General features: G+C 35.0%; 2 protein-coding genes across 6 annotated transcripts in view; one reads left to right on the top strand and one right to left on the bottom strand.

Annotated features, from left to right (window-relative positions):
- The window catches only part of RYa-R (RYamide receptor), a 173,737-nt gene that overhangs the window by 63,123 nt on the left and 97,671 nt on the right, over nucleotides 1-12,943 (bottom strand). The window lies entirely within an intron of this gene.
- Nucleotides 514-2,730, top strand: LOC139086573 (pupal cuticle protein 36-like). Its single transcript, XM_070635061.1, has 3 exons — nucleotides 514-869; nucleotides 1,375-1,423; nucleotides 1,493-2,730. The coding sequence occupies exons 1-3, from the start codon at nucleotides 557-559 to the stop codon at nucleotides 2,019-2,021; spliced, it is 891 nt and encodes a 296-aa protein (XP_070491162.1). The 5' UTR covers nucleotides 514-556; the 3' UTR covers nucleotides 2,022-2,730.

Here is a 12,943-nt window from a genome sequence, read left to right as displayed (position 1 = left end):
TGCAACTTCCGCGCTCTAGCATGGAAGTAAATGAATGTGTATGATAGAATGATGAAACTTTTATTTTCAATAAAGAAAAAGGTGTACATGCAGCAGTAACAATAACTGTTTTATTTTTTCTCTCACAATATATCGCAGCACCAGCACCAGCACCCAGAAAGAAGAAGTCAAACTTGTCTTTGTATTGTTAATCTCATTGTGGTTAAAAGTGTAAAAAAGAAAAAGACCATTACAACAATCCCGCGCGCTCGTTGCTGATGATGATGATGATCGTACGAAGTAAGTATTTGTGACCGTCCATACATACATTCATACCTTATGCTTGCTTCTCTCTCTCTTTGCCGTCAAGTGAATGTTTTTTTTTTTTGTGTATTTCTTTCATTTCGATGCTGTTTTATTTCATTTCTTTCGCAGTTTTAGCATCCCATCCTATATTCACCATTTACTATATAAATTGAAAATTTTGTTGAAAATAAGCATCAGTTACATTTGTTCTTTCATCGGACACAGCTTTGTAGTTTAATAAAAAAAATATTTCAAGAAAAATTTATTAATAATGAGAGCTTTTGTATTACTTTCGTGCTGTTTGGCATTCGCCGCTGCTCGTCCTGAGCCACCAAGTGGATATAACTATAACCGTCCAAGTGGTGGATCATCTGGTGGACATGGTGGTTCATCAGGTGGACATGGCGGTTCATCTGGATTCGGTTCATCCGGATCTGGTTTCAGTGGTAGTTTCGGAGGTGGTTCAGGATTTGGCGGTGGTGCTGGATTTGGCGGAAACTCAGGATTCGGTGGAGGTTCATCAGGATTTGGATCATCAGCTGCTGGATTTGGTGCATCAGGTGCTGGATTCGGTGGTTCAGGAGGTGTGTTTTAATAACCAAAAAAAAAGTTATAAATTGTGGAAAATTTTATGTGCGAAAAAAATATCAAATTGAATGGAACTGAGGAACTAAAAAAATGTGTGAAAAAGATGAGATTACAAAATCCAAAATTAAGTTCCGAAAGTAAATTAGACATGAAAAACAAGAAAAAAGAAGTGCATGAAAAAAATATATAATAATATTACGGATGAAGTGATAATTAAGTAACAGCATCCAGTCACTCTTACCATTTTATTTTTGATGGATTAGCGGAAAGTTAATTATAAAGTCACAAACGACCGAAAATATATATATTGTATACAATTTTTTGTGTACACATGTACAGCGCAAAAAAAAAGTGAAAATTACTTTCATTTCGTAGGATTAAAATGCAAAAAAATTATTGTGGAAGAAATCATGTTTTATATAATCAGCAACAAGTCGCATCATGAAATAATTAAATTAAAAATTACTCCAAAAAATTAATGAATTTTTCCAACATTTACAGCTGGATTCGGTTCACAATCAAATGCTGGTGCCATTGTACAGAAGCACATGTAAGTTCCTTGTACATCCCCCAATAATTCATCAATTCTAACCTCAAATATCAATTCTATTCCCAATAGCTATGTCCATGTTCCACCACCAGAGCCAGAGGAACTCCGTCCACAACGTGTCATCCCAGTTGCCCCAGCTCAAAAGCACTACAAGATTATCTTCATTAAGGCTCCATCCCCACCAGCATACCAAGCACCAATCATCCCAGTTCAACCACAAAACGAAGAAAAGACCCTCGTCTACGTCTTGGTCAAGAAACCAGAAGAACAACAAGATATTGTTATCCCAACAGCTGCCCCAACACAACCCAGCAAACCAGAAGTTTACTTCATCAAGTACAAGACACAAAAGGAACAAGGTGGTGCTGGAATCGGTGGCGGTATTGGAGGCGGTATTGTCGATGGTGGTGCCATTGGTGGATCAGATTTCGGTAGCAGCGGTGCTGGTGGTGATTTTGGCGGTCATGGAGGTTCAGGATCATTCGGTGGATCACACTCAAGCGGTAGCTCATCATTCGGTACATCAAGCTCTGGATCATCATTCGGTGGATCAAGCAGCGGTATCCAAACCTCATACGGACCACCAGGACACAAATAAATTACACAACAGCCTCAAAAGCGTGTCTAGTCTTCCCTTGTTATATAAAAAATTGATATGAATCACATACTCACTCATACACAATCCACATACTACAAAGGTATGTCCCATCCATACTCATTCCTCTTTATCATAACTCATATTTCATTTATCAATTTTGTGAGATTTTTTTTTAGTTGTTTTGTTAATTATAAATTGAATGAAAAATTGACAACAAAGAGGAAATGAGAATTGGAACCAACTCTCACTTTCATTCTATCCATTACATATCCATATAGAACAAATTACTTCATTTCTATTGCTTCTCGAACGAACAATTGAGTGATGTCATTTTTCATATAACTGTATATAATTTCCATAACTGTCATCAACTTCCAACAGATGACAGAACTTGAAAAATGCTCATTTCAATGCTTTACCTCCTTATTTCCCTTTAAAAATGATAAAAATGTTTTGTTTTTTCCTTCGAAACAAATCACGATGACGAAAACATAAGCAAAAATGGACTCAATTCTCAAAAAAAAAAAATAACTAAGAACGAATCAATTAAATATGTAGGAAAATTTTTATAAATGAATGAAAGATGAAACTCTCTCGTTAGGTTAAAAAAAGAGTATAGAATGAAAATTGATTAAAAAAAAAACTTAAATGTTGTTAGATTATAAACAAAATGCCTTAATTTTATTAATTAATTTTAAGTCTGCAAGAATAAAACGGTGACAAATTAAAAAAAAAAAAAACTTTTTTTGAGTTTCTTATTTCATTTATTTTCTTCCTTTCTTTTTTTGGTGATATAGATACTTTTGGGGTAGATGTTGTAGCAATTGCTGTAACCTGAGCAATTTAACTTTTTAAATTAACAAAGTTTTTGATTAAAATTGTGAAGATTAAAATAATATTTGTGATTTTTGTCATCATTTTGAGTGACATTAGGACGTATCATTCAAAAAAAATCATTTCAAGCCACTTTAAGGCTTGAAAATTTGAGGAAAATAGTGAAAAACTAAAAAATTAAAATTATATTCAGCAGGAACTTAAAAAAAGTGATTTAAATTTTAAAATGATCCTAAATCATGAAAAGTCAAAGTTTCCTAATGTCAACAATTGTTTGAAACAGAAAGCAATTTCAAATTGAACAATCATTTGAATTAAAATTTAATTTCAAAAATTCAAAAAAAAGTCTGTTTTCAGTCGTTCATTCAAGTGAAGCAAATTAAACCTGCTGACTTTCTGGATGGAAAGAGATCTCAAAGATTACTGTGTGAGCAATAATTCAAAAATGCTTGAAATTAGAAACTGGCAGAAGTTATCTAAAGACAGATAAGCTTTTGGGAACATCTAAATAGCGGGCAATAGGTCCTCGTGCGACTTCGCCAAGGAAGTAAGTAGTAATATCATTAATAATATTAAGCTCAAAAATTTAAATATAAAACTGCTGGCTTGCAAACAAACTATAAGACCACAGTCGATAACTGCAGCCCTGTGCATCTAAAACAGCAAAACACACATCCAGCAACAATCCATTATTATTAATTTACGTCATATTTTGAACTAATTCATCCGTAAGATACAAAAGAAAATTCACCGTAGGGCAGAATCATCCATGCATCAAGATCAAGTCGAGACAGAAATCTGAGAAGAATAAATTTAACTGAAGTGAAGGACATGGATACAATATAAGGTGTAAATCAGACAGAAAAGAAGAAAAAAACAAAAGTAGAAAGCTATTTATGTAGTTTAAAACTTAATCCGAGGGAAAATTAAATATAGTTTTCAAGATAATCCATCAAGTAGCCAGTCTGAATAGTCCAGAACTTCCGAGAAGCTTTTAATGAGCAACTAGTCATCAAGTGGACAAAAATAACTTAGAACTAATCATTAACTCGACATTAACTTGCCATCAACCAGTTTAACGTATTTATGCTTATTACTTATAGGATGCAAAGTTACCCTAATAGCTCAGTGACGGCTATATTCGATCAATATTTATGGCAAAAAAATACGGCACGCCGCATTGTGCCGCGGAAAATAAACGCAAATTGCTTATTAGCCATAAAGACAAGAAGCAAGCACTGAGTATGTTCATTTACCGCATTTAGATAAGTATGTCGATTGTCTGTTAAAGTCACACTCAATATTTCAATCACATTTCATAAATCAGCTTCTCATGTCATCAACTATTAGTATGCTTAGCTAAACCCCTCCTAGACCAGACACACAATGACCCAAATAACGGATTTTCCCAAGTTACACCTAACGTAGCCCAGATCGTAACTCCGATAATATCACGACTTTCAAATGCAAAAGAGTTACCCTCATTTAGTAGCCAATAACACAAAACAAAATTGCAAGCAAATTGCCAACAAAATTACATAAAGAAAACTTTACTCAACATCGCCCAAAATGCCATAAATCACATCAAATCACCTTCAAACAATCTTCAAAAAAACAAAATTGAAAAATTTTGCAAGACGTCAACGAGTCATCAACAAATTTGCAACTCATTAATTAAAGTCACACTTCAAAAAAAATTATAATTAAAAGCGCGTCAAGTAATTTGACCCAAAACAACAACAACAACAACAACATGATGAACCAGATTAAGCAATTTGTGATTAAAAGAAACATGATAAGACATAAAGACATAACATACATGGAATGTAACCTGATCAACCTTAACTTGCAAAATAGCAAAATGTTCAGCCTGATGGCCTTCAAGTACAGTCATATGATAATTAAATTGACTCCAACATACGAAGAATCGCGACCTCTTGATAAGTGAAAGTATTCAGCTAATGATGTGGTGAAGTGCCTTGGCAAGAATGGCTATGGATGAATTGAAGGAGTCACTTACGATTGTTATCGTTATTATCCACTTAGTATGGAAAAAGCGATGCTGTAATGTGAGATGTGATTATGGCACGCAAGGATGTTGGAACTGTTGTTATGGAAATTGGCCTCAATTATGTTCATTTAAGGGATTTATTTGATGTTATGTAGTGCTGCAGACGACTACTTTTGCACTTTCTGATACTCAGTCCTAAAGACCACAATAAGTCAAATTCCAAAGGATCCCAAGCCTTAACTGCCCCTGCAATTGCATCACAAAATTAAATTTTCTGCCATATTTCATTAAACCAAACAAGACATTGACTCTAACAAGCAAAAAGGTCATCAAATTTAATGGCTGCAAATTTTTCTTCATTAGACGAATGTGATTTAACTGAATGTGTGGAAATAAGATAAGACACAAATTGTGATTGATGGATGCATTGTGAAATTTAGTCAATTTAAAAGAAATATTTCTAAGAAATGTTTTGTGATGTTATAAAGGTGTGGGGTCAATTTAAGGCAGTGTTGGGCAAACTGTGGACCGTCAAAAAGTATTGAAAATGCCATGAACCGCATGCCGTGTGCGGTTTTGGTAAAGGCTAGCAACCAAGTTGTACCGCGAAAAATAGACGGTTGCCCACCACTGATTTAAGGAGTTGGCATTTGGGTTAATAATGTGCAATTTGATTTGGACTAGCTGTGTCGACAAGGTTGATAGAAATTGAGTTCCCGAGTGACACAAATGAAGTCAGTTGCGCGATAGATCCTTTAAATCTCCGCCACGGATAAGTTTGTTGAACACTAAATGAAAGCTGCTTCAATTTGGACCTAAAAAGTCCGTAGGGCCGTCTTACCAAGTGCCACAATTCAAACCACATTTTCCGCCTCAAAAAAGGTCGAAAACAGCCTTCACAGTGCAGTCAGGTCATCTTAACGTCTTATTATTGATAGCTACGTATCGGTGCCCTATAGAGCCCGCGTTGTGCTCCTCGGGACATGCATCTAAGTATCTACTCCATCCCTACAATTGCCACTGCTCCATTTAAATTCTCAGCAATTTAGAAGTTCACAATGAACTAGTTAAACAATTTTTATTCTTTTCTCATCTAAACTCTATCATTTGAAATATAAGAGTAGCTTTATAGACAAATTACAAACTAATTTATAACATTATCACGCTGTTAACTTCAGTCTGTAAACTTTTCGCAGGTGAGAAATTGAAGTTAATAACAAAAGTCATTGCTCTTTTCATGTTCTTAACTTATTTATTTGGAAAGATAAGTTTTGTCCGTGAGAATTTTATTAGATCCAATGCTCACGATTTTACAATATCCTTAACCATCAATAGAGCTCGATCAACTGAAAAATCAAGCAGATGTACTGACTAGATCAAATTAAATTATCAGACCAACACTTTATTCCACAGGTGCACAATGAGGATAACAGTTTTAGTAACTTCCATAAATTATTTAATAAATTCTTACAAAATTGCATTCAAGAAGTAAATTAATGTGCGGTGAAATAAATTTCAAATAAATTCAAAGTTCAATAGCTTAATTTGATCAAAACAAGCATCCAAGTCATGCAATTAAGAGCAAATCTTGTCATGCGAATTGATTCAAATGAATGTTTTAATTGAGATTTGTGAATTTAATTCAAACCCGATCGGCAAATGTTGACAGTTTTGTCAATAATTGACAGTATAATTGGAAGTAAGAGGCGTTTGATTGGAAGTAGATTCCATTCGAGTGTCACTATCAAGTGATGGCTCTATTGCGGAGTAATAACCATTAATCATAGAAGTTTTGGAGAAAATGTCATTTGTCGGCCTTAGGTCTAGTTATTAACTAAGCATTATGTTGGGTTCAGAAAGTTTTTCTAGGGTGCCTTCCTGACTACTCAGGAATCGGGCCCCTGGTTCAGTTGCCAACTCAGGAATCAAACTATCTTCTTGACTGCCTGTCATATGGATAATATTTGAATGTGTGCTGATCGGCACAAAATCATTAGAAAACTTTGGAAATGCAACAATTTAGTCTCGTTGCTAACACGTTGTTTACTTGTTATGCTGTTATTTAAGGAAGTAAATGTTCATCAGGTTAGATGGAGCTGATTGAGGGAAATGGATGGGTGGAATGAGTGAAGAGGAATTGATGGGAAGATTCGGGATTGATATGTCAAACCAAGCCCTCCCCACTACATCCATGGATACCATCCGCAACTATACTTCCTTAAATACAACACATCAATACTTAATTGATCCCAATACAGTCAGGAAACAACTCAATCCACAGTCAAAATCAAAACACATTACTCAGCTGTATTGCCAAAAAATAAAACCTCAAAGCCACATTCTTGCACAGCAAATAAACAATCATTTATGTGTTAACATGCAATCTATTCCAATTTTTTACTTCATCATCCACGACAATTTTTTCTATTTTCGTGTGTCAACCAGCACGTAACAACTAAACGCTTCATCTCTTCTTTTATAAAAAAAAAAAAATTATTACAACATGTAATCCAATTAAATCCACGAGAGACTTCTGGAAATATTCATCTCTTTATTTTCTTTATGGATGTTGATTAAGCTCATCGTTAGATAATCGAATGAAAATGAAATTCGATGCAGTAATTCAAGCTGAATGACTCCATGCATCATCATCACGATTGTCGATTTTTTAGTCATTATCGTCTTCAATTTTCATTCATCGATCGGCGATGCTGGCTTTTTTTTTTCATATTATTGATTTTCATCCTCAAGCGACGATGTTGATGATCGCTGCTGTAATTATATTCATCTTTAACACCACATTTATTATTATTTTTTTGAATTCATTATAGGAACTAGTCAGCATGTAAGATGGATGCTCATTCATAATTCATTGGTTCCCATCATATCGTCAAATCAATTTAATTTTGTGACTTTTTTTTGATATATTTTGAGTGCACAAATGTCTTTATTATCATGCAAATGGGTCTATAATTCATTAATGGGACATATCATGGGATTTTTTAAGCATCAATATTATTCATTTTAGATTGTAGACTATCAACCTTGTCATTTATGAGGTTGAGTATCAAGTAATTATGTGATGAAATTATTATGGACATTAGTTCTAAATGGATTGTGAGATTGGGTAATGGACAATGCTTCGAATGAGGTGGATATTGGATTGGGAAGGAGAGATGCATGCAGGTTCAATTTATTCATGTTTTAGTGTGGATTAATTGGCTAGATTGTGCTATTTTTGACAAGGTTTGAGCTTTTTGATGATAAAATTGACAATATTAAGGAAAAAATGTAACTAATTGTTCCTTAGGATCTGAGGCTGGTGTAAATTTTGATGGAGGGGTTTAGGGGCTACCAAGGACCATAGGAGGAAGTTGACTTCTTGCGGAAGGGTGTATTGGCGGAAGGCGGCCACTTTCAATAGCGGAATTCGGCAAACTGCACAAGATAACGGCTTCGACGGAAGACGACAACCTGTGGAAGATGCCAGCATCGATGGAGGACCTTGCTTAAGAGGGCATCAACAGAAGGCTACAACTTGCGGAAGCCTTGATTCGCCGATTGTAACTATCTGCTTGTCAATTATGTGACAAACTCCGATGTCATCTCAATAAATAGCTAATAGGATTCGAACCCACGTCATATCAAGAATCATTCATGTCTAATTTGACTGCCTAGACCATTGCCTAGTAAGCTATCACTCGGCTACAATCCTCTGTTCTAAATCTTGCAGATTCACATTTTAAGCTCTCAAAAATCCCAAAAACTCAACCTTCCATCGACGCCAACCAAAACCTACAAAGCAGCAATTTCCAAATAAATTAATCAACAAATATATTCAAATTCCAACTGTGAAGCATCTAAATCCATGTAAACAAGTAATGCTCAGCCACAAATTAGTATTAATGTGAAGAAACATCATCATTACTCAATCTTAGGCAGCATACAGAAAGGAAAGTTCATTACAAATGCAAAATTAGCATTTTTTTTTTTACAAAATAACACACGCCTGACGCCGGTAATTTTTTATATTTTTTCTTATTCCAAAAAAAAGCTTTAAAATTTGTAAAAAATTATATTTTTAAGTCATTTTTCTTAACAAAATTTTTAGTGAATGAAAATCTTTTTTTTTTTTTCGACATGTTGAAATATAGCGTGAAATTTTTATATGTCTAGGCGGTTTCGCATGGCGAATTTGAATGTTAAGGAAGATAGAGAGATAAATAAATTGAGTTAATTAATTTGTCTGGCCTTGACTGGCGATAGGTTGATGGGTTTTGAGGATTTGAGGTTGATCAGATTAGTGAGGATGTCATGGACAGCAAGGAAGGGTCAGCCTCATGAACAGAAGCTGTCAACCTTAATAGGCAAACAGACAGCTTTTAGGGACCATAGTGTTCTTTTTGTACCATGAAAGGATGTTTTTTGATTGTTAGATCAATAGAGAAGACATTGAATTTGGTATTAGTAATTGGCATATGGACACCAGCGAAAGAGCCAGCTTTAGGAGATGTCTATAGGAGGTCATGCATTGCGATTGATCTGTACAACAAGCGAAGAAAGTAAGTAAGTCCCGAACAGTATAACATATTCGCTAAGGAATCGGTATACTTACTTACTTACTTAATCCATGCTCCTACTGAGAGCCTAGGCTGCTATAAAAAGGATTTCATGTGATTTTTTTGCATGCTAACATCTAAATGGCATTTCTTATTTAACGTCCTACGTTATGTTGCTCTTGGAGCACCAAGACGCCTTTTCCCTTGTGGATTCTTACTAAGAACGGTATAACAAGTCTCTATCTCTAACCCAGCTACAACAGTATAAGGAAATCAGCAAATCGTCAGCATCGATAGGACGATAAGGCACCTCAACGACATCGTAACGGCTAATGCAGTGCTCGGTCTATTTTTGTGTAGCTATGAAAAATCGATTGAATTTTTTTGAACTAATTCACAACTTTAACATCCAATTCAATGTTACAAAATATCCTTCATAAATCATAGATATCTCCCTTTCAATCCCTATCCACCGACCCAATCTTAATAGTTTCTAAACTCAATTTTCACAATAAAAGCTTGTTTTTCTCTCTTTTTACATTACAAAGTTGTCTTCTTCCTCACATCAATTCCTTTTTCCTTATCAATTCAATTTTGATATTTCTTCTTTGATTTCTTGTTTTTGAACGCAATTTAGATTCAATAGAACATCATTCAATAGAACATCATCTAAATTCTTTGAAGCTTCTTTTTTTTGTTATCATGATGAATAAAAGAGCAGAACTGTTCAAGAGCATTCATGTTGTTTGTTGTTGTTTGTGATATATTTAGCAAGTTGTGCTTGTCATTTTAGGTAATTTTTCTTGTTGTCAGGCAGCTTCATTTGAGCATGATTTGCATGATGACTAAGGGAGATTTTGGTACAATTTAACGGGTTGTTGAGGTTCATTATTTAGGGTTTGGTGTGCGTCAATAGGCACAAAAAAGGGTTTATATGCTGAAAAATAGACAGTCAAGATATATGAGCCCGAGCGACACATGAAGAAGGCTCTTTTATGCCAAATGTTAAGTGGATGTCAAATGGCTGCCTTATGGATGCACATGAAGGCGGCTGAGGGAGGTCCATGTGGTATCAATTGATCTTTAGCCAGCGAGTAAGTAAAGCTCCGTTGCCCTATGGAGCCTTCATTTGATTTGATGTCGCTTTAGAGGAGCCTTAAAACATGGTAGATCCTTAAAATTGTGACTTTATACTTATTAATCATCTACTTAATATTCGTCGCTATGCTGTTGTGATTGCTTCATTTCTACAAAACATTCAAAGCCTAATCACAGCCTGTCATTTCAGCTTCCACATCCAATATTGTCAATCCAACTTGTTCCATTTCCATCAATTCTTCATCTTCCCTCCCAAAACACCTTCATAAACCCTCCAATCATTTCTCCCAGCAACAACTAAAAACTTTGCTGCACACAATTTTCTCAAAAAGCTTTCATTTTCTCGGACAAAAAGATAAGAAGATCCGAATATTTTAAGCTTGAAGAAAAAAGGCTTTTCATCCTAATGATACGATTATCAGCCATGAGATTCCACTTCTATTCAATACAAATTCACGAATGCGGAAAATTGAAAAAAAATTTGCTGTAGATGAAAAATAGGCAAAACTCGCTGATTATATACGAGAAAGTCAATAACTGCTGCTGTTTTTGACCTTTTCAAAAAAAAAATTGAGAAAAAGGCAGCCACGATATGCTAAGTTAAGTAAGGTATAGAGAAGACAGATTTTTTCAGATGGGGACTGTAAGGGGGAATGATGTCTCAGGATTCCATTTTCCGGGATCTCATGATTTGATTCTCTCAAGGTTCCATGATTCCCCTGGTGCACCTTGATTCTCTCAAGGTTCCATGAATTCCCCGGGGCACCTTGATTTCCTAAGGGTTCCATGATTTCCCCGGTGCACCTTGATTTCCTCAAGGTTCCATGATTTCCCCGGTGCACCTTGATTTCCTCAGGGTTCCATGATTTACCCGGTGCACCTTGATTTCCTCAGGGTTCCATGATTTCCTCGATGAACCTTGATTCCCTCAGGGTTCCATGATTTCCCCGGTGCACCATGATTTCCTCAGAGATCCATGATTTCCCCGGTGCACCTTGATTTCCTCAGGGTTCCATGATTTCCCCGGTGCACCTTGATTTCCCTGGAACATCCAGAAGCATATTAGAGAGTCTAATAAAATTCAGATGCATTTACATTGACATCACTGCCGAACAACTCCTACCAGTAAAACTTTCTGTGTGCAAAAATAAAAATCTCATCCCATCCAATCATGCAGAAAAAAGTTCAATTTAATAGAAGAAGAAGATGAAAGAGAAGAAAAAAAAAGCAGGAATTGGAGATGATAGATACACAATCGTGACTATCTCACAGGCATGCCAATTGCTAACAAGACACAAAATATACATGGAGAAAGGACTGAATATGTCATTTACAGCATAAAGGCATATTGACTATGATTTTTTATGGACTTATGTCGCTCTCGGCTCAATTAATTTAATTTTTGAACTGAACTTTTGTGACTGTAGGAAAAAAAAGTCAAGATTTATTCAAATTTATTACAACAAGCTCCACATTTTCCTCATTCAGACAGACATAAAAGAGTTATTACCTTTCATTTATTCTTTTTTACGACTTAAATGATTGATTTTTTTCTTTTTTGTTACGCGCTTTTATTCAGCTTTTTGTGATGTTTTGATTGTTGCTTCATTTTTATGATTCTTATTTACATTTTTGTTGATTTAACTTCCGACTTGCTCATTTGAATTCTTAAATTCCTTAATTTTTTTATTGTGCTTGTTTTTTGTATTTTTTTGCGATTCATTTTGATGATTTGCCTTTTTTTTGGATGTTTGTTCTTCTTATTTGATGTGTTGTTCTTTGATGTGATTTGAAGGATGGGATGAAAGGCTTTGTTCTTTATGTTAATATTCATCTTTTTTGTGAATTCGCATCTTTTTCTGCCTCTTTTGCAATGTTCATTATCTTCTCTCTTACGTTTTTGGATTCTTTGGTTCACTTTTGCATCTTTGCTTCATTTTTGGCTTCTTTGTTTCAATCTTTGCATGCCTGCTTCAATCTTTGTATCTCTGCTTCAATCCTTGCATCTCAGCTTCAATTCTAGCATCTCTGCTTCAATCATTGCATCTTTAATTTAATCCTTGCATCTCTGCTTCCTTTTTGCATCTCTGCTTCTTGCATTCTTGCTTCCTTGCATCTCTGCTTCAATTTTGCATCTCAACTTGATTTCTACATCTCTGCTTCTACATCTCATGTACTTGCAATCTACTGCATCTCCCAATCTAATAATCCAATTCCCTGCATCTTTGTCTCAAATTTGTGCATTTTTAATTGACTATATCCCAAACAAAAGCGTCTTCAACAAAGCACAACACGATCAACAACATAATGAAAAGCAGTAGCAACGACATAATGACATTATCTTTCTTATTCCCACATTCATCTATGAATGCATAAACTATTTATTATAATAAATATAAATACAAGCATTAAATGCTCAT

This window comes from Chironomus tepperi, unplaced genomic scaffold (assembly GCF_022539635.2).
Source record: "Chironomus tepperi strain 1889 unplaced genomic scaffold, CSIRO-AGI_Ctep_v1 contig_85, whole genome shotgun sequence".
NCBI lineage: Eukaryota > Metazoa > Arthropoda > Insecta > Diptera > Chironomidae > Chironomus > Chironomus tepperi.
Note: the sequence above shows the minus strand (reverse complement) of the source record. Positions and strands in the feature narration are given on the sequence as shown.